Source organism: Musa acuminata, chromosome BXJ2-9 (genome assembly GCF_036884655.1).
Source record: "Musa acuminata AAA Group cultivar baxijiao chromosome BXJ2-9, Cavendish_Baxijiao_AAA, whole genome shotgun sequence".
In the NCBI taxonomy this organism is placed as follows: domain Eukaryota; kingdom Viridiplantae; phylum Streptophyta; class Magnoliopsida; order Zingiberales; family Musaceae; genus Musa; species Musa acuminata.
In genome coordinates this window covers 49,511,947-49,532,617 of record NC_088346.1, presented here as the reverse complement: position 1 = coordinate 49,532,617, position 20,671 = coordinate 49,511,947, and the positions used below count along the sequence as shown (strand labels likewise).

Genomic DNA, 20,671 nt, shown 5'->3' with positions numbered 1-20,671 from the left:
GTTAGTGGTATGAAAAAAGATTAAAAAGGATATAAAAAAAATAGTAGAAAATATAAATAAAAATTTATACATTCTAAATTTAATTAAATATAATTTTTTTTATCAATCTTAATGATGCCAAAGATCTATCTTGTCAACTCTAGAAGGTTTATGTAGTCAACTTTAAAATTGTTGTTGTAGTACTCTACGTGGGATTTATAACTACTATATTTGGCTCAAACTAGAGAAGTTGAAATGAGATTAACATAACTTCATCAGCCCATAATTTGACCCTTCACATGATTCAGACAGTCAACCGTAAGGTCATTAGCAATGCATTAATATATTTGGCTCAAGAATATAGCTACAATTTTGCAATGCATTTAGCAAAAAGGTTCTTCACCATCCGGCTAAGGTCAGATGATGAAATTAGCAACAAGAACATCTACTAAGGCTAGAAACAAATAGAAGTATTAAAGTTTAACTTAGATCAAATTGCTTATTCAATGCTCTAGTCTTCATCCTCTTTATTTGTCATTATGACTTTTTTCTTCATCATGGGGCAAAAAGAAACTGCATTTGACAAAGGATTTAGATTGAGAAAACAAAAAAAGAACAAGTACAAAAAGATGGTAAACATTATGAAAGTTACTATCAAAGAGTCAAATGGTTGATCAACACAAGCTTTGCATTCAAAGCTCACTACCCTAGAGATGGAAACTTCATATTTGTCACAAAAAGACCAGTAAAATCCTAGTTTCTTTCCTGGGGGAGCACATTTGGCAATCTTCTCACTTGGTTCCAGCGAAAAGAAAGAGTACTAATAGTTCCAAGACGTTTCAATTCCACACCATATAAGTCTACTGGCACACTGATAACATTCTGCACCTTCAGGTGTTTCTTTATACAACATCCATCAAAATCTTGTCCTCGCTCCCATGCAAAAGCAGATATGATTTAACATCTTCAATGACTTTATCGCAAGTGAATAAGCTTTTGTCTGAACGAAGAGCTATGAGTCGCACTGATCAGAATCCTGGGTCTCCCTTCCCCTCCAAATTATGATCTGCCCGTCTTTAAATAGGATAGGAATACAAGGGACCAAATCCTACAGAAACTGATGAAATAAGCAAAATTCACAATTAACTTTAAAAGCTTCTACATACAACTTTACAAATAAATGGTCACTAAAGCATGGATCAAAGACATTCAAATTACATGAGGCCTCTCAATAAATTTGAAGAAGCTATGACACATTCTGGTCCAATTCACATGTCCATATAAAAACATTTGGAGAAAGCATTGTTTCTTGATATTAAGATTTAGCGGACACTATAATCATGTTAAACGTAACCAAAAGGATAGAACAGATATAGGGTTGTCTAATTGAGCATTTCTTGTTGTAGTACTAAAACACATCCAGTGAGCACTGTGACAAACAGCTTCAAGAGAAAATTCTACAGCATGCTCATTTCATATTTCACAGTTTTACATGACAAGGTAGTAACCAAGTTAACAAATTCAGCAACTGGAAACAGTATCCGAAATACGACAAGGCGCAGAATTCATACCCTAAGCTTCACACCGATCTTTTTGCAATCACTAGTATATACGTAAGCACAGTCCAGTCTCACAACATCTGAAGTTCTGAAGGCCTCCCTGACCCTCTCCACCACATTCGCATACACACCATTCCTGGCTGCACTGAAACAACTCTGTCAGGAATATAAATCAGGCACCACTAAATAAATGTGAATCGAACTTTTTAGTCACCGAGATTAATGATATGAACAAGGCTACAGACTATGAGTTAAAGTGCTTCCAAAAACTCACTGAATGTTTACCAAGAACATACGGAAGAAATCAAGTATTTCAACTTTCAAGCAGCATGCATTAGTATTTGTTGCAACATACTGAGTTTCATCAGAGCTGGTGTGTTCAATCCTCTATTCCTCAACTCTTTTGTTTGCTCAAAAGTCAAACCCTCAGCAACCTTTGGAACGAGCCTAGGATATATCGGTGCCAGTGGCTTCCATAACATTAAGGGTATGACTGGCCTTTGCTTGGGATCATAGTTCCGTCCACGATATAGCAGGAGGATGTTAATATGTCGATATATGATCTTTCCACCTGTTTTATCCTGGACATATGCAACAACCATGTTAGTTGTGAAAGTTATTATGGCGCAAAAGCATATAAAACTTTTGATGCGGAATACAGAACTGCATTTCCACCTCTAGGTGGAAGCAGAGGTTATCCATGTCGAGGGTTGGGACTCCTAGACACTTGATCCTTACAGCTTCAGCTCTCTTCCAATGGTTGTGGATGTCCTCCAGCGTATTGTGAGTGACACCACCTGTCCCTGGGGAAGCATAATGTTGCTTGATTGTATCAATATATAATGGGAATACATATTTGCACAGTGCGAGGAACTTGTGCAGGACAGAGCTTCCAAAGTACAAACTGAAACATGTAATCGTGAAATGATCAAAATGCGGATAGCTGAGAACTTGTTTACACACAATGTAGATGAGTCTGCTGCAAGATTTGCTATCAGGGAAGCAAGATTGACATGTGATAAACCTGGTTTCTGGCATTAGATATGACGGCCAGATCCTGACTGCCACTGTGGACAATACAAGGGCCGAGATTATGATGGAAAGCCCCAGGCAGAATGAAAAATTAAAACTTGAAATCGGTAAAAGGAGCAACCAACCTAGGTTGATCTGACGAGAGCAATCGCTATGGCGATACCGCTCAACGAGCTCATCGACCTCTTCTTCTGTGAGCGGATCCCCGAGCACCGAGTTCCGGTCGTCGGACACCCTATCTTCCGCGGCCTCCCCGGTCGCCGGCGCCGACAGGCCGTCCCATTTCCGGTCCAGGCGCCCGGGGCCGAATGGCGAGAAGCGCGGTGGCTCCCTGTACCCGATCGGCCTTAGGGACGGATCGGTCTCGGAGTAGGAGTAACGGAAATCGAAGGGGAGGTCGGAGTGCAAAGGGAGAGAGGACTTGTCCATGCCGGACGGCAGGGCTTTGGGGGCCTGCTTGGGTTTAGGGTTCCGGGCTTTGGGGGACTGCTTGGGTTTAGGGTTCGGGGCTTTGGCGATAGGGGAGAAGGGAGGGTCGTGGGGATCGTCGTGGGGAGACGCAGAGTGCTTGTTCGAGCGAGAGAGGAGGTGATGAGACGGGGAGGAGAGGAGAGGAGGCGAGATTAGGGTTCGGGTTCGGAGAGGGACGGTGACGGAGAGCAGCAGCCTACGCCGCATCGGGTTGGAGAGGGACGGTGACGGCGGCGTGACACAGAACGGGGTTGTACAGAGCACTCGGGTTTAATCCTTGCCGGGGTTTTTTTTAATGAAGATAAATGATTAAGATAATATTAAATTAATTTTAAAATTCTTAATAACTAAACTAACTGATATCATCATGCTAAAATTAGATCTATTAAATTTATTTAGTCTAAATCATTGATCAAAATATTTAAATTAAAATTGATATTATTCGTGACATAAATTGAAATCAGTAATGTATTATCTGCCAAGCTGTTCTTACCAAAGGTGGAAGAAATCGATAACTTTTGATAGCATAAAGAGGATCTCTATATGATCTGCAAGGGCATCATCCGAATAATCCACAAAGAGAACAAAACTCCTAGGTATCTCTCAATTGCGTTATGTATCTTTTTCACTTCCTAGAGATCCTCTCTATTTATAAATGAGAGCAAAAAGCCTAAGATAAATTATTAAAAAAATTCCTCTTATTAAAAGAGTTCCTTCTTTTTAGATCACTTAGATTGAAATCAATGATTAAACTATTATCTCTCAATTGTATTATGTATCTCTTTCACTCCCTAGAGATCCTATCTATTTATAGACGAAAGCAAAAGGTTATGTATCTCTTTTACTCTCTAGAGATCTTGTCTATTTATAGACAAGAACAAAAGGTCTAGGATAAGTTATTAAAAGAGTTCCTCTTGTGAAGACATCTCCTAAGAAATTCTATTATAATATAAACTTTTTTTCTATTAATTAATATCTATCATCAGAATCTAATTAATTTTATTATATATCTTATTTAATTATAATGGATCATATAATCTAACAACTCTTTCGCATGAAGTATTAAAAAGAGTCATATTAGTCCTTGATTCACTTCATCGAAAAATACAAGTATCATCCCATGAAGTTGTAGCCTCATGATAGAACCAACTCCCACTTTTAATATACAAGATTCAATTACTCGTCAGAAGAGTCGGGCAAATTGATTTCTAGTTATGTCCTACCCAAGAGTGGTAAGAGTTCCTGCCAGTAATACAGAATGCAACAAAGAGTCATGTAAGATGTTCATAAAGCATGCTCATTCACCACTGATATATCACCAACCAAACTAATAAGAGAAAAATCACACCTTACCTCTAAACAGGTCCGTTTGGGATGACTCCATGCTCTATCGGATGGGATGATACTGCCCCGATACTCTTCTCGGAGGCAGCTTCCGTAGTATATATAGAACAAGCACCGAGGGAAGTATCTCGGTCAGCTGGATCATAATACATACAGAGAAAATTAATCTTTTTGGAACCATGATATTAGCCGCTGTTGTTCCAAAGCTTAGATAACCCATGTAGTAGTTTACCGTATAATAGATGAGATCAAGAATTGGGTGATTCAATACATCGAGAGACATATCTGTATCGAAGGCCGATAAGCCAACCTGCAATGATATGAAAGTAAATTAACAGATGGAAAGCAATCAGCAAGATTATTCACACAACTTCTCCCTCTGAAGAGTCTTAAATCCAAATAGATAAACAGCTACTACGATAAAATTCTATGCCGAGTCAAATAAAACAAAACATAATTGTTTCTGGTAATTTCCTTCAACATCTTAACTCTGCACAGAACACAAACCATCTCATAATGATGGCATTTTTGGCTAGATCAACTTTCTATATTCCAGATGGAAACCTTGATTCTTGTATATCCAGAATTTAAGACCATACCACAAGGAAGTGAGAAGACAATAATTTTTAATGTACTATGTAGGAGAAGAGGTAACCGAGGCCAATTGGCTGATAACTGCAGATAAAGAAAGAGAAACAAACTAGTTCAAACAATGTTAATGCAAAATACAACTAAATACAAAGGCCTTTTTTGTCTCCGAATAATATTCAGGAGTATATATATACATAAGTTGTTCTCTCCCTTTGATGGAATAATAGGCCTTCATGTTGCTTTGCATTGTAAATTAAAGAAGCAAATATGTAAATAACAGAACAAATGTTTCACATAATAGAGATGGAAACAAATACTCACCACACAGCATCTTACGAGGAAACAGGTGAAACATATCGCTGTAACAGATCCGACCTGCACCACCTCAACAAATGCCACATTAGCAGAAGAGCAAACTCTCCACGCTTGTACTAAGAAAAAATGTTTCAGATGTATCGAGCAAGTCATAACTGTTCAAATGCATATTGCACTAAATGAAACTTTTAAGCGTACAATATCAACAATTTGAATTGCTATTAGAATAGAAATCCAGATATTTGTACCTGGCACCACAAATCTAGCAGGCTATTCGGGAAAATTTAAAATAGCAGTAACATGTTTTCCAACAAACTGGCAAGGAAAAGCACAAGGTAACACGAGGAGAAAGACAAATGAAAAATTGAAGATGACTTGGGTCACATGAATGTTTTGTTTACACTGTCAATAGGCCACAAAGAACAAGACAAATTGAAAGTATACCCATCTTTAGAACAAAGGTAGAGTCAACTACAGTTTTGAGTAAAATCAGATCCTTTTCTTTTGGCCGTCTGAACATATGAAAGCACATGCATGATCGTCACCATAAGATCTCTAAATATATTAAATGTAGTTCACAGTAATTTATGAGCAGACACATAAACAGATCTTTGTCCCCAAGATCATGGCTAGTGAAGACATCTTATTCTCTGTTTCTATTTTCTAACAACTTTCTTCAAGATTTCCTACATGCTGCAATCAATATGGATTCCAGTGTTCTTATAGGAAGTTGCACCTCATGAAGCTTCTTCTGTCGCCCCTTGGATTCTATGGGGAATTGCCTCAGCATGCAAAATAGCCTATTATAAAACCATGTTAAAAATGAAACCTGCCTGTGTTACAAATTTCAGGCATTGAAGAAAGCAAGTTATTTCGGCAGAATATGATCGAATCATCACCTTCCTCCATATAGTATGAAACCAACTGCAGCTATAAAGGATAGCACTGATGAAGAAAAAGCAAAATTAGTAAGGTCGTATAATGAAACAACACAATGAGTAGACTAGAAAGACGTCAAAACCTACCTGCAACAAAGATACTTCCAATTGATTCGACAATCCGATTGTCATGTATCCACAGATAAATCCATATGCAAACCTATGTCAAGTCTCATATCATCAGCACTAAAACAAAAGCTGAAGACAAAAGAAAATAATACATTATACTATAGTCAAATCACTGCTATTATTAACAACTTCCAATTTTCCTTGTTCAAGATCTTATCACCAAGCAGTTTCTATACAATATCAAGCCGTAAAGCCTCAACTACCAAGCAGTTCGTATAAAAGGTCATTATTAGGTTGTGCCAAACTAAGATATCTTGATAGTCCTATATCAGGTAATAATGAGAAGACATGTACGAGTGGGTCTAGCTGCTACTACTATTAAATGAGAGTTTAGGACACATTATTCAAACGAACAAGTTCTTCAGCCACATTGATGATAGAAATTATTTAAATATTAAATTAATCAATAAAATTGGTACCAGAAAAAAACTCTATGGACTCTATGTGGGTTAACGCATGTCAAGATTAGGGTTAGCTATGGTTAGTTCCACACTCAAACTTCAGAAGGGAACTCTAGGATGGCAAGATGTATAAAATAGTGTCCCAATTAGACTGTAAGTTAATTGACTGAAATTGTAATATCTCAGCATTTTCTCATTGGGAAAAATGAAAGGATACAGCATGGTGTTAATAACTTGAGTTTAACCATATCCAGCCATGCTAATAAGATCCGCTCTATCTAATTCACTGATCTACAAAGGTTAAACAGGTTGTTATATTAACTCCTTGATTAGCCTATTACAAATTATAACTTAAAAGGCTCAATCACCAGAAAAAAAAGCCAGTGCAACTTAGATTATTGAAATTAAGAAAATAAAAGGATGATTTTCAATGTGCAAACAACCAAAGATTCATTTGATGACGAACTAACTGTCATCATCTTGTAAGTATCCTTGTGATATGCTAGATTGGAAGAATGTCTCCTGGGAAGATAACTACCTATGTATTGGCACACAAAGTTTCAACCAGACGATCTAGTTAAATATTCATGTTTTGCCATCTTATCCAATCGAACTGTCAATAGCAGTACCATCATGGCTTTTGCCAAACTCAATAATCCAGTACAATGCACTGAGCACATATTATTTTCTCGGAAAAGAACATTAAAGTTTAATTTTGGTTTGTTAATTAAAATTACACCTTAATGGAAAGTTCATCAATTAACTTGGGGAGTTTAAAGACTCGAAAAAAATTCAAGACAAAATAGATACCTGTATGACATATATCCCACAATTAACGATGATGTATATGATCCTCAGCTTGTCTGAAGGAAGACTCCTTGCCTACAATGTCATATCAATATTATCATATGAATGAGAAAAACATTAAACACATGGTTACAGAATGTATAGCTGCATAACAAAGAGGACACAAGAATTCAAACTTACCTGATGATATATTTCAGCCCAGAAAAGCACTAGCAGCGTGTAGGTAGAAAAGAATAATATTCCAGGAAGGTCTAATAACACTAGAGTGAAAACCTGGTAAACAAGAAGCTTTCAACAATGAATTTCAGATTGAAGCATATGGTACTGTTCTGAAAACCAAAAAAGGATTAAAAACAACATGACCATGAACAAGATCAAGATCTTCAGATAACATCTTTCTTCATTTACTATTAAGATAGCAACTGTTTTATCCTTAAGGTAACACTTTTAAAGGGGAAAACATCAAGCTACTAAAGAATCTTTGAAAAGCTAAAACAATCCATCCAGTAGACATCATTTTTTGAAGAGTTGAATCTAAAATATCTCACTTACCCTCGGCCGGAAATGAAAAACATTTTTGTGAAATCCGAAGACGACGGCACGCACTGCAGCACAGATTCGCTATCATGATCTTAAACAGGAAACAGAGACATAAAGATGCCAAGGTCACCTCCGTTCACAATGAAATTCATAAAATGGAAGACCTTCTGCGTGGTCCAACCATATTCAGGGACTCGAAGCTGAATCCTCACCACTTGAATCTGCACAGAACTCATAGTTTCAAAGTTGCAATCTTCTCAAAAGGAGCGAGTAAGCTAACACATGGAGAGTCCACATAAGATCAAAAAATTCCAAAGTTAATACCACATTAACAAGCAACAAGAAGTTTTCCTCCGCGATCGAGAGAGAGGGAGAGAGATGACAGATCCATCACAACTAAGTACATTAAGAAAATGTTGAAATCACAGCATCTTCATCGACTAAAGAAGTGAAGGATGGAGGGACTACCAGCGCAACAGCAGAGACGAGTGAGTATGCAGCGCACAGGAAGTAGAAGACCACGTCCTGCCATTTGGATGAGTCGTTCATCTCATCCCACCAGTTCTGCACGCTTGCAGCCGGCCACATCATCTCTGTGTCTACCCTCTGCCCGATCTTTTGTGTGTTTGAGAGAGAGGAAAAGCGAGACTTGATGGAAGACGAGATGCTCGAATATTCCCACACATACATACAACTTGTAAGAAGGAAAGATTGCACGAGCGAAGAAAAGAAGCAGAGGGAAGCAACCAACCGGTCCCGTCTTCCTTTCCTGCCTCTCACTAACACTTCCTAATGGGCCAATCTCTCTGTCAAACTGGCCCGATGAATCTGTGTTGGATTCTCCGCTTCCACGTATCACATCTCTTGTCATCACAGTCTTTGACTGACGTGCCCATCACCTGACCCACAGCCTACCGCCGTTAATGGCTTGAGCTCATCTTCGGGCATGCTTACCTGCTGGTGATTGTAATTGCGGGAAGTTGTAAGAGCAACATTTCTCTTCTGCGCTTTCTCTGCTGTTGCAGACTGATCGGTGCATGCACGCAGTCAAATGGCAGACCACTTTTATTGCTTGCTGTTGTAAGCATCCTTTGATCCTGCCTTGACACCACCCGTCTTAATAAGACAGCCCAGTCGACGACGGCAAGCATGTGAAGATGGGATCTTTGAACCTTCTTCTGGGTGGTCAGAAATCACCATGTGGCAAGAAGTCGAATTGGACGACCCTCACATCGTGGAAAGCTTTCAACAAATGGCAAGATTAGGCTCTGTGCTGTAGGAAATGGTAAAATCGTGGAAGATTCTTGGGACATCAACGTAGTTCTTGGAGAAGATGCAGGCAAAGAGGAGGCCGTCGACGGATCGAGTCGAAGGGGCTAACGGCGAGATAAATCTCGTCCAAATGGAAAAGAAGCATCTTGAGGAGCCCGACTCACAAAATGGCAAGATCAGCTTTTATACCGTTCGAAAGGGTGAAATCTTGGAAGACACGAACGTGGTTCTTGAAGAGGACGCAGGCGAAAAGGAAACCGTCGAGGGATGCTTCGAAAGTACCGAGGTCATCGGAGAGCACGCTGGCCTGACAGAAGAGGACGGTGACGTGAGGTCGGACGCCGTGGCGGAGGGGCAAGAGAGGAGGCCGTCGAGGAGGGAACGGACAGAGGAAGGTGAGACGGCGCGGACGGCGAGGGCGAGGAGGGCGCGACTGAGGTGCGAGGTGGCGCCGCCGATTGGGTGCCGGCTGGTCGTCGTTCTTCCCCCTGCCAACCCCAAATTCTTCCCCCTTAATTTTAAGATCCCGAAACACGTAAATTACAGATTTATTATTCTATTTATATTTATATGTTGTAATATACACATATTAGCAAATAGAATATTACAATCAGCAAATTGTTATATAATTACAATATGATGTGTAATAAAGGAGCAATTATTACAAAAGTGCCATCGAAAACTGCTTTCACTGCTTCTGTAAGTGTTCGCTACGGAGCTATCTAAGTTATAATAAGCCACAGGTATACCCGAAACCTTATCCGGAATCACCCGTATCCTCCCGGCTCGTCCTCAGTCCTGTGATCGCAGGAGTGAAGCTCGGTTCTCGCAGCACTTCCACAGCCCCAGTGGTCTGCTTGTCGCTTGGGTGGCTTCCGCGGAGCAATCTGTGGATTCGCAGCATCCAGATTCGAGAATCCAGCCGCTGAATTCTGTGCATCTCTCTTGGGAATCGGACTGGATAAATGGAATCGGTAACTAATATGGACGTGAAGAACGCAGCAAAGATCGCTCTTTTATTGCTCCAGTCGATCTCGTTCTCCTCCTCTCCTCTGATCCACTTGTTTCCGGTCCTCGAACAGCAATGGCTTCCATTCCTTGCAGCATTTATCTCTACCCTTCTTCCTCCTTAGGCACCACCAACAGCTCCTCTTCTTCTTCGACTGCTCTTCGTTCTGTGGAGAGACCGAGGTCTCCGTTTTTGGCCATCAGGAGAAGCTTGGGCTGGCTGATGGCATCCAGGCTGAGGGCCAAGGTGGGGCCCTGCGACGCTGGTTCGGGCACGGCCACCGGCGTCGACGCCGAGGGTGCCGGCATTTACGGAAGCCAATCCCGCGATGATTTCAGCCGGTACGACGTCGAACAGGTGACATCACGGAAATAAGGCACACATTTATCGTGTTGTGGACAGGCAAACAACGTGAAGTGTTTGTGTCATCTTCTCTTTCTGCAGTACTTCGAGCACATGGGAATGCTTGCGGCCGAGGGTTCGTACGATAAGATGGAAGCTCTCCTCGACCAGAAGATTCACCCTGTGGACATCTTGCTGATGGCGGCAGCGTCGGAGGGAGACAAGCCAAAGATAGAGGAGCTGCTGAGAGCAGGTGCGAAGTATGATGTCAGAGATGGCGAGGGAAGGACCGGTTTGGAGAGGGCAGCCGGAGACGAGATCAAGCAACTCATCCTTCAGCTCTCTGTGCGCAGACTATGAATTAAGCATCCACAAGTCCCGATCTCGTGACCTTTTCTTTCTGCTGCTTCTTAGTCAACTTACTCTTCTGATCTCCTGTCAACTGCAACTTTTTGTGCATTTAACAGCATTATAATTCCTGTTAATTCAGTTGTTGTATGTCACAAGCAATTAATCGTAGACATTGCGGCGTTTCATATATCGTTCATCATAAACTTTCTATCAACTACATATGTGACTATTGCGTGCCACCTGAAGATAGAAAACAGAGGGAGGAACTGCTGCAAGCGGCAACAAGAGCTTCTCTTTACATTGACAGCTAATCAACAGATGTGGTCTTTATTTAATCCCAGTTCTAGGTCATGATTCTATCACTGGTAGGTTGACCACACAGCAGTCCATAGGTCGGGGAAGTTTCCTCTACTAAGCATACTTGCAGGCTCCATAACCTGCAATCAAACAATATAATCTCCTTGAGAAAAATTGTAGTACCAAGTAGAAACAAGAAAGTTGAAGCTCATACTGACTTGGATCAGTGACCGTGGTGACGGCAGAGTTATTGAAGTAGCAGTTCCAGTGGTTCCTCCCCCGGGATTGATAGTAGAGGTTCATGGCCACCGAGGCATGGGAGATCAGTGTGTCAGGGTAGAAGCAGGGCTTTCCCCTTTCAGTCACGCTACAGTCGACCTGAGAACAGGCGTACTCGATGTTGTCCTTCAGAGCTGTATCACTGGTTGAAGGTTTGGCCACGCACCATGTTTTCTGGAATGACAAGAATCAGGGCAGTCAACTTAGGATAAACATGGAGAAGTCACCGGAAACTCGAGCTCAGAAGTGATTTAGGTTTTCTTTTGGGTCAATTTATTATGAGAGAGAGAGAACAGTAAAATCAATTGTTGCAGAGAGGTTGGTTTCGTACGCACCTGGGCATCAACTGTGTCGATAGTTCCCCCTGAGAGAAAACAATCAGAAAACTGTGAGCTTACTGACTAGCTTAAACTTGTAATGGATGCAGAAGAATGATATCCAGTAAAATACATTTGAGATAGATCACAAACAATTTTGTCATACCAGAGCTAAGGAAGAGAAGTAGCAGAAGAACAAGACACAGGTTCACAGGTGCTGGAGCCATCCTGCGAAGCAAGAGCTAGAGAGTTCAGCTACTCTGATGATGCAGCTCTTGATTCACTGGTTAAGGTGGCAATGGCTATATATAGCACTCTTGGTGACTCTTATGCTAATTGAATTTTATTGATGTCATGGTTGGACTCTGGCTGGATGCCAGTGGAAGATGCAACCCAAAAACATACATGTTTGTTTTGAGGGAACCATAAACAGTATGTTTACCATTGAAGCAATTCTGAAATGGTGTAGAGAGTTGCCTTCTGGAACAAATTACCATATGGAGCTTGGTGTCATCTTCCACATCTGCAAGGATGCCATCTTGAACAACCTAACCATTGGATGAACAGGTCAATCCATAGCTTTCCTACAACGAAGAAAAGGGTTACTGCAATTTCTTCTCTGATAACAAAAGGCTTAGCAAGAATCATTTCACACAATGACACTGATTACCATGGCAGTCACTCTTGCATGCTGCAACAAACATGATTCTAACATGCATGATTTAGAAGGTCTTTTTTAAGTATCATTCAAGTGGCTTTATGAGATCAAGGAATTTATCATGGCACCATGGCAAAACGCATGCTCATATTCATCTCCATGCACCACAGACCGGTTACTATTAGTAGTAGACCAGCTACAAGAGTTGGTGAAAATTTCTCTGGAATGAAGCAACATGAGTGGAACCATTTCCCAAAAGCTATATTGAGATCAACATTCATGGTTGATTCCCAGAGGTAAAGACTCTTTGAGCAAGGCATTGTAAAGAAGGGGATGTTGCCTGATGTGTCAAACTTCTCCATTTGCACCTATTCCTTATGGTCTCTGTGGTAGGGAGAGGAGGACATGGCCTGCAAAACCTTCAGGAATACCAAGTTATGGCCCAGGTTGGTCTGATATGATCAGCCTAATGCAGCAGTAGATTGATGATATGGTCAAGTAAGGTCTATCTTCAAGTTTGCATCTAGGTTTAGGTTATTAAATCTAGGTTTCCAACAGTTCAACTTCAAGACATTGGATCCACCTCCAACACATGTTTGATTAGAATATGCTTGGACAGACATTTGGACAGTAGGGGATGCAATCCATTTTAAATATGTGATAATGATTTGTTAGTAGTCACCATACAATTCCATTAACACTTGGCAACAAGAAGAACAAGAACAACCCACAAGGCCCCAGTTATTCAATTTCATGGATATTAATCATAAATATTTTATGCATTTTCCATTTAACTATGTGGGTATCACAATCTGAAGTTATAGCACTTTAAATATGGACAGTAGGGGATGCAATCCATTTTAAATATATGATAATGATTTGTCAGTAGCCACTATACAATTCCATTAACACTTGGCAATAAGAAGAACATGAACAACCCTTGGAAAAACTCTATGGGTATCACAATATGAAGTTATAGCTTTTTATATTATAGGACTATCATTTAATCCAAAGGATAAAAGTGGATTAAATTATTATTATTATTATTATCATATTTGATAATAATTTCATTAATCATCATTATTGAACTTTGTGAATATTCACTATAAAATAGTGTATGTACAGTCATCTTAATCTGAAATAATTACTTTTTTGTTACATGAAACATTCTTATAATAATTAGCACAAGCATCACACTGCAGTCTTCTCAATTCAATGTGGTTATAAGGGAATAACTTTAGATTCCTTATGTTTCCTGCTTTCATTTAACCCAAAAAAGAAAGAAAGATTGGGACAAATAGAACTAAATTGTAACTTGTTTTAATATGGATGTAGATAAAATTAATATGAATAATAAAAAAAATAAGGCCCTTTTAAATCAACAATCTTATTATTATATCAAAGTTCACCTTTTTTTTTTAATTACATCCAAATTATAAGGACATCTAAAATGATATGATTTGATGAGATAATTAACTTATCAATTTTAATTTTAATTAATAGTAGTATAGTAGTGTATTTATCAGATTTTTATAAATCAATTTTAATCGACATGACAAACTCTTTTTACGTTTTCTATCTAGATCAAATCGTAACATGATATATGTCTCAATACTATCAATCTAGATATCAATTGTCATGACACAATTTAATAAAATTATCATCGATGAAATTTAAATTTAAATTAATAATAATATATTTATTATTATTTTATGAATCAATCTTAAATCTCTTCCATCTTTGAAACTAATCTGAACAAACCTTTAGTTGTTCTTGTCTCATGGGAACCCATGAGGGAGAGAACAAAAGGTGTAGCCAGCAGCAAGTAGATTGTCCTTATCTAATATATTTATAGGCATCCTCATGGTAGGTTCCTCTCTCCATCTCTTTTCTTTCACAATCGCATTTATATTCCTTCAAAAAGTGTATGATATTTTATTTATCTTAGACAATTAACATTGCACTTGAACATTCTTTTGGTGCCACACTTGAACATTCTGGATAAAAAAAACAATAGCAGCACATCATAGAACACTAATCTTCTATGTCAATCAATCAGTCAATTCTTGATGAAGAAAATTATCTATATGCCACATGAATGGATTGACCTATTACTTGTGTAGTTTTAATTTAATATTCTGAATTGCATTTTACAAAACCTTCATTAATTGTTTGTGTAGTATAAATTTCTTGAAACCACCAATTTTAGTGGAAGCATTTATTCTCAGACACAATTAATATCTAAAGATACTTTTTATTTTAAGCAAACCTACAAAATTATGATAAAAAAAAATATATCGATATTCCCTATGGATGAGTGGCAAACATGTGAGAAATGGACATTTCATTTGAGGTGGAAATTATGGTTCCAAGTGCCTCTTAAGCCAACATCAATCTTTGTAGTGGCAAGTGTTTTCTCCCTCCATTTAGTCCCAGCAATATTATATATTCTTTTGGAATCCACTTACCATGGACATATTCTTAAAATGATTTAGAGAAAGTGCATGAGATAGTTGTAGTGGGCTAAGAACTAGATAAAAATCCTCTAGAAGAATAACCACAAAGTTTCACTTGACATCTTTCTGATCTCAGTGTCTTTTCCACCTGTAGCCTACTGTGTATCTTTTTCTCATGTGTTGCATGCCTTAGCATGGTTCAGATGAGAGAAGAAAAGTATTCAGAGCAGAAGTGGCAACAAAATCAAAAGAGAAAAAAAGCCATTGAGTTGAGATTTCTCACAAACATTGTCATGGAATTCATGATTTTGGGAATTGGACATTATTATTTGTAATGAGAATATCAGAGGCATCAGTGCTGTGGCATTCATTCTAAATCATGCAGTGGGCATCATATGCTTTTGTGACAATGACATGAAGACAATCCTGCCCACCTCTTCTTCTCCATAACATTTGAGATGATAACCTTCTCCCTTCAGAAATGGAATATTATCTCTGTACAAGGCACTGATTCAAGAGAGAGAGAGAGAGAGAGAGACTTGTTTTGAAAAGTGAAGTATGGTTCTTTCCCTGTTTTCCAAGCCTATAAAGAAGGGATTCTCCAAGCACATGGGAAAGCAAGGAGGCATGCAATTCTTTACTTCTCATCAGTCCATGCTCTGAAACTTCCCTGCTCCCCCCACAGCCAAAAGAGGAGGTTTCAGGTCCTCTTTGTGCTTTCTTATCCCTCAAACATCTCCTCCCTTCGATCTTTTCTTATAAGATTTCACGTTAGATTAGCAGTTCTTTTGAGCAACACTTTCACATGTTATAATCAAGAACAGAAAGCAAGGCAACAATCCTATTGGTTCTCTCGGAGACCATGGCCTCGGCTTCACTGCTTGCCATGTGGTTCTTGCTTGGTCTACATGGAGCTGTGTGTCAGATTGGCAACGGACCCAGTTCCTCCTCGAAGCCCACCATGGTGAACATCGGTGCCCTTTTCACCTATAATTCCACCATTGGAAGGGCCGCCATGATCGGGATCGAGCTCGCCGCCGAGGATGTCAACGCGGACTCCACAATCCTGGCGGGGACGACGCTGAACGTGATCACACAAGACACCAACTGCAGCGGCTTCGTCGGAACAGTGGAAGGTGAACTCAGGATTTGGTTGATGATATTGTTTTTCCCTGCTCAGCTGCTTAAAGAGGACGCGTGATCATCACGAGTTTTCTTGTGCCGTTCTTGCTTTAATTTCTCTTAATTCTCATCATATTTTGCACCATTTATCCATCACACCGATGCAGCCTTGCAACTGATGGAGAAGAAAGTGGTCGCGGTCGTCGGTCCGCAGTCCTCAGGCATTGGCCATGTCATCTCCCACGTCGTCAACGAGCTTCACGTGCCGCTCTTATCGTTTGCTGCCACGGATCCGACCCTTACTCCACTTGAATTCCCCTACTTCATTCGAACAACCCACAGTGATTACTTCCAGATGAATGCCGTTGCGGACTTGGTCGAACACTTCGGGTGGAGGGAGGTGACGGCCATCTATGTCGACGATCACTACGGCAGGGGAGGCGTGATAGCGCTCGGCGATGCACTCGCGAGGAAGAGGTCCAAGATCTCGTACAAGGCCGGCTTCCCTCCCGGTGCCGACTCCGACGTGATCCGTGATCTGCTGGCGGGCGTCAATCTGATGGAGTCTCGGGTCTACGTCGTCCATGTCAACCCTGACTCCGGCCTCAGCGTCTTCTCCCTGGCCAAGAATATGGGGATGATGGGCACCGGATACGTGTGGATAGCTACTGATTGGCTTGCTTCAGATTTGGATTCGTTCGGGACGGAGGATCCGAGCACCATGAGCCTCGTGCAAGGAGTCATCGTTCTCCGCCACCACACCCCGGAGTCTGACCTCAAGAGACGATTGACGTCGAGATGGAAGAGCGTGATCCAGGAAGGAAACACCACGGCGAGCTTGAACAGCTATGGATTGTATGCTTACGACTCGGTCTGGTTGGTCGCTCGTGCTATCGACCGATTTCTGAGTGCAGGACAGATCATAAATTTCTCCGTTGATCCTCGGCTGCACGATGCCAAGGGCAGCTCCCTCCGCTTGGCGACGCTGCGAGTTTTCGACGGAGGCGAGCGTCTGCTTCATCAACTGCTGCTCACAAACTTCACAGGCGTATCTGGACGACTGCAGTTCGATTCAGATCGAAACCTCGTTCGACCGGCGTACGACATTCTCAACATCGAAGGAACAGGGCCTCGGTTGATCGGGTACTGGTCCAATTACTCTGGCCTTTCAGTCCTTTCCCCCGAAGTCTTGTACATGCAGCCACCCAATGCGTCCACCCCTGTTCAGCGGCAGCTCCACGGTGTTGTGTGGCCCGGTGAGACAACGACGCAGCCTCGTGGTTGGGTGTTCCCCAACAATGGCAAGCCGCTGAGGATTGGCGTTCCTAACAAAGCAAGCTTCAAAGAGATTGTGTGGGGCAGTTCCAACTCAACCGATCCGAGTGGCTTCTGCATCGATGTATTCAATGCCGCGGTTAAGCTGCTGCCTTACCCAGTTCCGTGCAAGTTTATAGTCATCGGAGATGGTTCTCAGAATCCAAATTACGACGATATCGTGAGCATGGTTGCTCGAAATGCAAGTACTTCTCACTGTTTCTGTCCACTTCATTCTACTGGTACCCCTGGATGACGTTCTTGATTCTTCTCTCTTCAGGAACTCGATGCTGCCGTAGGGGACATTGCGATCGTGAGAAACAGAACGAGAATCGTGGATTTTACGCAGCCGTACATCGAGTCAGGACTGGTCATAGTCACTCGCCTCCGAGAGAGTAGCTCGAATGCTTGGGCCTTCCTGAAACCATTCACAGTGAAGATGTGGTGTGTCATCGGAGCTTTCTTTTTCCTGGTGGGCGCTGTCGTTTGGACTCTTGAGCATCGGAGCAACCCGGAGTTCCGTGGAGCACCGAGAAAACAGATCGCGACCATGTTCTGGTGAGTGTGCTTCACTGCTTCCCTCTTCCTCAAAATGCCAGCTTTATACAGTGTTCATACAAGGTATATTTGTCCGGTTTCAATGTGGAAAATAGCCATGGCAAAATGATTTCTTCTTTCTCTGGTTTCAAGTTTGTCATGAGGCAAGCATGGTAAATTCAACAGTCGAAAACCATTTGTCTAAATGCAATCTGCTCAGCTTGTTGGATCCACATGTTCTGCAGATAGATAGATACCATCTTCTGAGGCTTTTTATAGTTCCAAGTTGTAGGCTAATTCTCTGTTCTTCCAAGAAAATATGATGAACACTCACTAATTCTTTCTACCCTGTCCACCATGCAGGTTTAGCTTCTCAACAATGTTTTTCGCACATAGTAAGTGAGATTCACGATACGTCTGATACAATTTAAACAACCATTTCCTAATTATTGGTACAAATTAGCTCCAACATACATTTACGAGTTTTTGTGTGTGAAAATTGTGCAGGGGAGAACACAGTCAGTACGCTCGGGCGATTCGTGTTGATAGTATGGATGTTCGTAGTCCTAATTATCAACTCGAGCTACACAGCCAGCTTGACGTCAATCCTCACAGTTCAACAGCTCTCATCAGGGATTACTGGGCTTGACAGCTTGCTCTCGTCCTCTGAACCTATTGGCTACCAGAAGGGGAAGTTTTCGAGGAATTACATGATAGAAGAGCTCAACATTCCTGCGTCCAGACTCGTACCTCTGAACTCCCCTGCAGAGTATGCTAGGGCTCTCCGGCTGGGGCCAAAGGGTGGTGGTGTGGCAGCCATCGTCGATGAGATTCCATACGTCGAGATCTTCTTGTCTGCCTACTGCCAGTTCAAGATCGTGGGTCAAGAGTTCACCAAAAATGGATGGGGATTTGTAAGTATCTCGATCCAAGAATGCAAGCATCGTTACCCTCTGTTAACATCAACACATCTTTATGGTAACAGCAGCTCAGGATTCATTGGCACTCGAAGCATTACTCTTTTCTTTTAAGAGCAATTCCAGTATCATTTGAACTGTTTTCTTCATTTCAGATTCTCTTAGAGATTCAGAATTGATAGACAACAAAAAGTCTTAGCAAGTCTTCATTGTTATATGGCTACGAAGACGAACAAACAAACATGACAAGTGCAAATAATGAACTCCCAAGCAAATCTCTATCATCTTCTTGTGTGAAAAGTGAAGCTTTACATTACGACAATAGTCGAGATGTGAACCTCTACTCGATATTTCTGAAGGCTACTTTCATGAAATAAGTTCAACCAAGAATCGATTAGTACGATGTAGTCAGTCTGTCATGCAATATCCTTTGTGCGGATACAGTTTTGTCGAATCTATAGAATTTTAATGTGGACTTCAATTTTCATTCTCCGACAGGCATTCCAGAGGGACTCTCCTCTTGCGGTTGACTTGTCCACCGCAATCCTGGCACTGTCCGAGAATGGCGATCTCCAGACGATCCACGAGAAATGGTTGTCGCGTGCTGGATGTCCTTCCCAAGGTGTTGAAGAAGAAGCGAACCGGCTAAGTCTCAGTAGCTTCTGGGGTCTCTTCCTCCTCAGTGGCATCGTGTGTTTTCTTGCTCTCATCCTTTTCTGCATAAAGGTATGCTATCAGTATGCCATGTACAGAAGCGCAGAGGTCGACAAGCCCAGAGAAATCGACGGAAGCCAACATGCCCTATGCAAGTTAAAGAGCATCAAGGCTTTGATTCGCTTCTTCGACATGAAGGAAGAAGAAATCAACAAAGTCATCACGAAAAAACCGAGTGGTACACAAAATGGTCCTCCAACTTCGGATGACGGGCATTCGCTGCCATCTTCATAGAACGTGGTAAGAAGATGCAGCAATCTTTCTTACCAAAAGAACATCAGCTATTTTGCATTAGGAAATGCGATTACTTGGTAGACTTGATGAAGACTGCGACTGTGACTGTTTCACAAAGTGCGAGTTCTTAATTTGTCTTGAATCTCTTATAAAGCAATCCAGAACATACATATTTTCTAGTGCTGGATGTAACTCGATATGTAGCTGCAACAAAATCAAAGGAAATTTAAGCTGCACAAAAGATGATCGTCTTCTTTTGATGAAAAGAGTGAGCATGTCGTGGAATTGCTACGTCGTCTCTTCTTACCGCAGCCCATCATCAAGGATCGCAGGTAAAGGAAACACTACTCTTACATCCCACGCGGATACCCAACTAGTCCAGGAGGGATCGGAGAAGGACTAAACATGCTGGGTCCCACATGACGTTTTGTCCGATCGCCAAACCAACGGGGCCCATAGCGGTGGCATCCGAGATGGAAGCCTAACGCCTGCCCATGGGCACGCGCATGTGATTTCTTCGGCGTGCGGTCACCTCTGGCGTACTCGGGAAAAATCTGGCAACGGACGAATGCCTTCTCGAATGCAACGCCGTTATCTTTGAACGGCACCCGTGCCACGAGAGAGTAATGCTCGCCTCAGCTACCAGCTTGCTGGTTGGCGAAGAAACATGGACCCACGCGTGAGTGAAGAACTGAAATGTGGGAATAGACAGATGCACGTTATGCCGACAGCGACGTCCTACCTTG

The 20,671-nt window shown here is 41.3% G+C and overlaps 5 protein-coding genes across 12 annotated transcripts; 2 read left to right on the top strand and 3 right to left on the bottom strand.

Annotated features, from left to right (window-relative positions):
• Positions 1-599: 599 nt before the first annotated feature.
• On the bottom strand, positions 600-3,429 carry LOC103999534 (CRS2-associated factor 2, mitochondrial). 4 transcript variants are annotated; one of them, XM_009421314.3, is made up of 5 exons: positions 2,696-3,421; positions 2,214-2,341; positions 1,894-2,119; positions 1,551-1,678; positions 600-1,096 (listed from the first exon to the last, which is right to left on the bottom strand). In XM_009421314.3, exons 1-5 carry the CDS (start codon positions 3,246-3,248, stop codon positions 1,088-1,090), a joined length of 1,044 nt encoding a protein of 347 aa, XP_009419589.2. In that variant the 5' UTR covers positions 3,249-3,421; the 3' UTR covers positions 600-1,087. The 4 variants fall into 4 exon arrangements, with proteins under 4 accessions (XP_009419589.2, XP_009419587.2, XP_064983342.1 ...); XM_009421312.3 differs by having other exon boundaries at positions 600-1,087; positions 2,696-3,401; XM_065127270.1 differs by lacking the exon at positions 600-1,096 and having other exon boundaries at positions 1,551-1,683; positions 2,696-3,429.
• On the bottom strand, positions 2,213-9,925 carry LOC135585852 (tobamovirus multiplication protein 1-like). Of its 4 annotated transcripts, none has more exons than XM_065127273.1 (12): positions 8,575-9,925; positions 8,237-8,327; positions 8,119-8,171; positions 7,747-7,839; positions 7,570-7,641; positions 6,317-6,389; positions 6,191-6,236; positions 6,028-6,091; positions 5,298-5,351; positions 4,618-4,695; positions 4,390-4,521; positions 2,213-2,341 (listed from the first exon to the last, which is right to left on the bottom strand). In XM_065127273.1, exons 1-11 carry the CDS (start codon positions 8,794-8,796, stop codon positions 4,429-4,431), a joined length of 939 nt encoding a protein of 312 aa, XP_064983345.1. In that variant the 5' UTR covers positions 8,797-9,925; the 3' UTR covers positions 2,213-2,341; positions 4,390-4,428. The 4 variants fall into 4 exon arrangements, with proteins under 4 accessions (XP_064983345.1, XP_064983344.1, XP_064983347.1 ...); XM_065127272.1 differs by having other exon boundaries at positions 4,395-4,521; XM_065127275.1 differs by lacking the exon at positions 2,213-2,341 and adding an exon at positions 4,104-4,283.
• A 156-nt stretch (positions 9,926-10,081) lies between these two features.
• Positions 10,082-11,267, top strand: LOC103999578 (protein LHCP TRANSLOCATION DEFECT-like). Its single transcript, XM_018818215.2, has 2 exons — positions 10,082-10,744; positions 10,832-11,267. Exons 1-2 carry the CDS (start codon positions 10,463-10,465, stop codon positions 11,087-11,089), a joined length of 540 nt encoding a protein of 179 aa, XP_018673760.2. The 5' UTR covers positions 10,082-10,462; the 3' UTR covers positions 11,090-11,267.
• LOC108951243 (glucan endo-1,3-beta-D-glucosidase-like) lies at positions 11,241-12,267 on the bottom strand. Its single transcript, XM_018818220.2, has 4 exons — positions 12,140-12,267; positions 11,992-12,020; positions 11,596-11,830; positions 11,241-11,517 (listed from the first exon to the last, which is right to left on the bottom strand). Exons 1-4 carry the CDS (start codon positions 12,198-12,200, stop codon positions 11,492-11,494), a joined length of 351 nt encoding a protein of 116 aa, XP_018673765.2. The 5' UTR covers positions 12,201-12,267; the 3' UTR covers positions 11,241-11,491.
• Positions 12,268-15,583: 3,316 nt separating this feature from the next.
• LOC135623849 (glutamate receptor 3.5-like) lies at positions 15,584-20,104 on the top strand. Of its 2 annotated transcripts, XM_065127268.1 has the most exons (7): positions 15,584-15,791; positions 15,912-16,223; positions 16,377-17,725; positions 17,804-18,081; positions 18,424-18,455; positions 18,568-18,974; positions 19,476-20,104. In XM_065127268.1, the coding sequence occupies exons 2-7, from the start codon at positions 15,950-15,952 to the stop codon at positions 19,923-19,925; spliced, it is 2,790 nt and encodes a 929-aa protein (XP_064983340.1). In that variant the 5' UTR covers positions 15,584-15,791; positions 15,912-15,949; the 3' UTR covers positions 19,926-20,104. The 2 variants fall into 2 exon arrangements, with proteins under 2 accessions (XP_064983340.1, XP_064983339.1); XM_065127267.1 differs by having other exon boundaries at positions 15,584-16,223.
• The last annotated feature ends 567 nt before the right edge of the window (positions 20,105-20,671 follow it).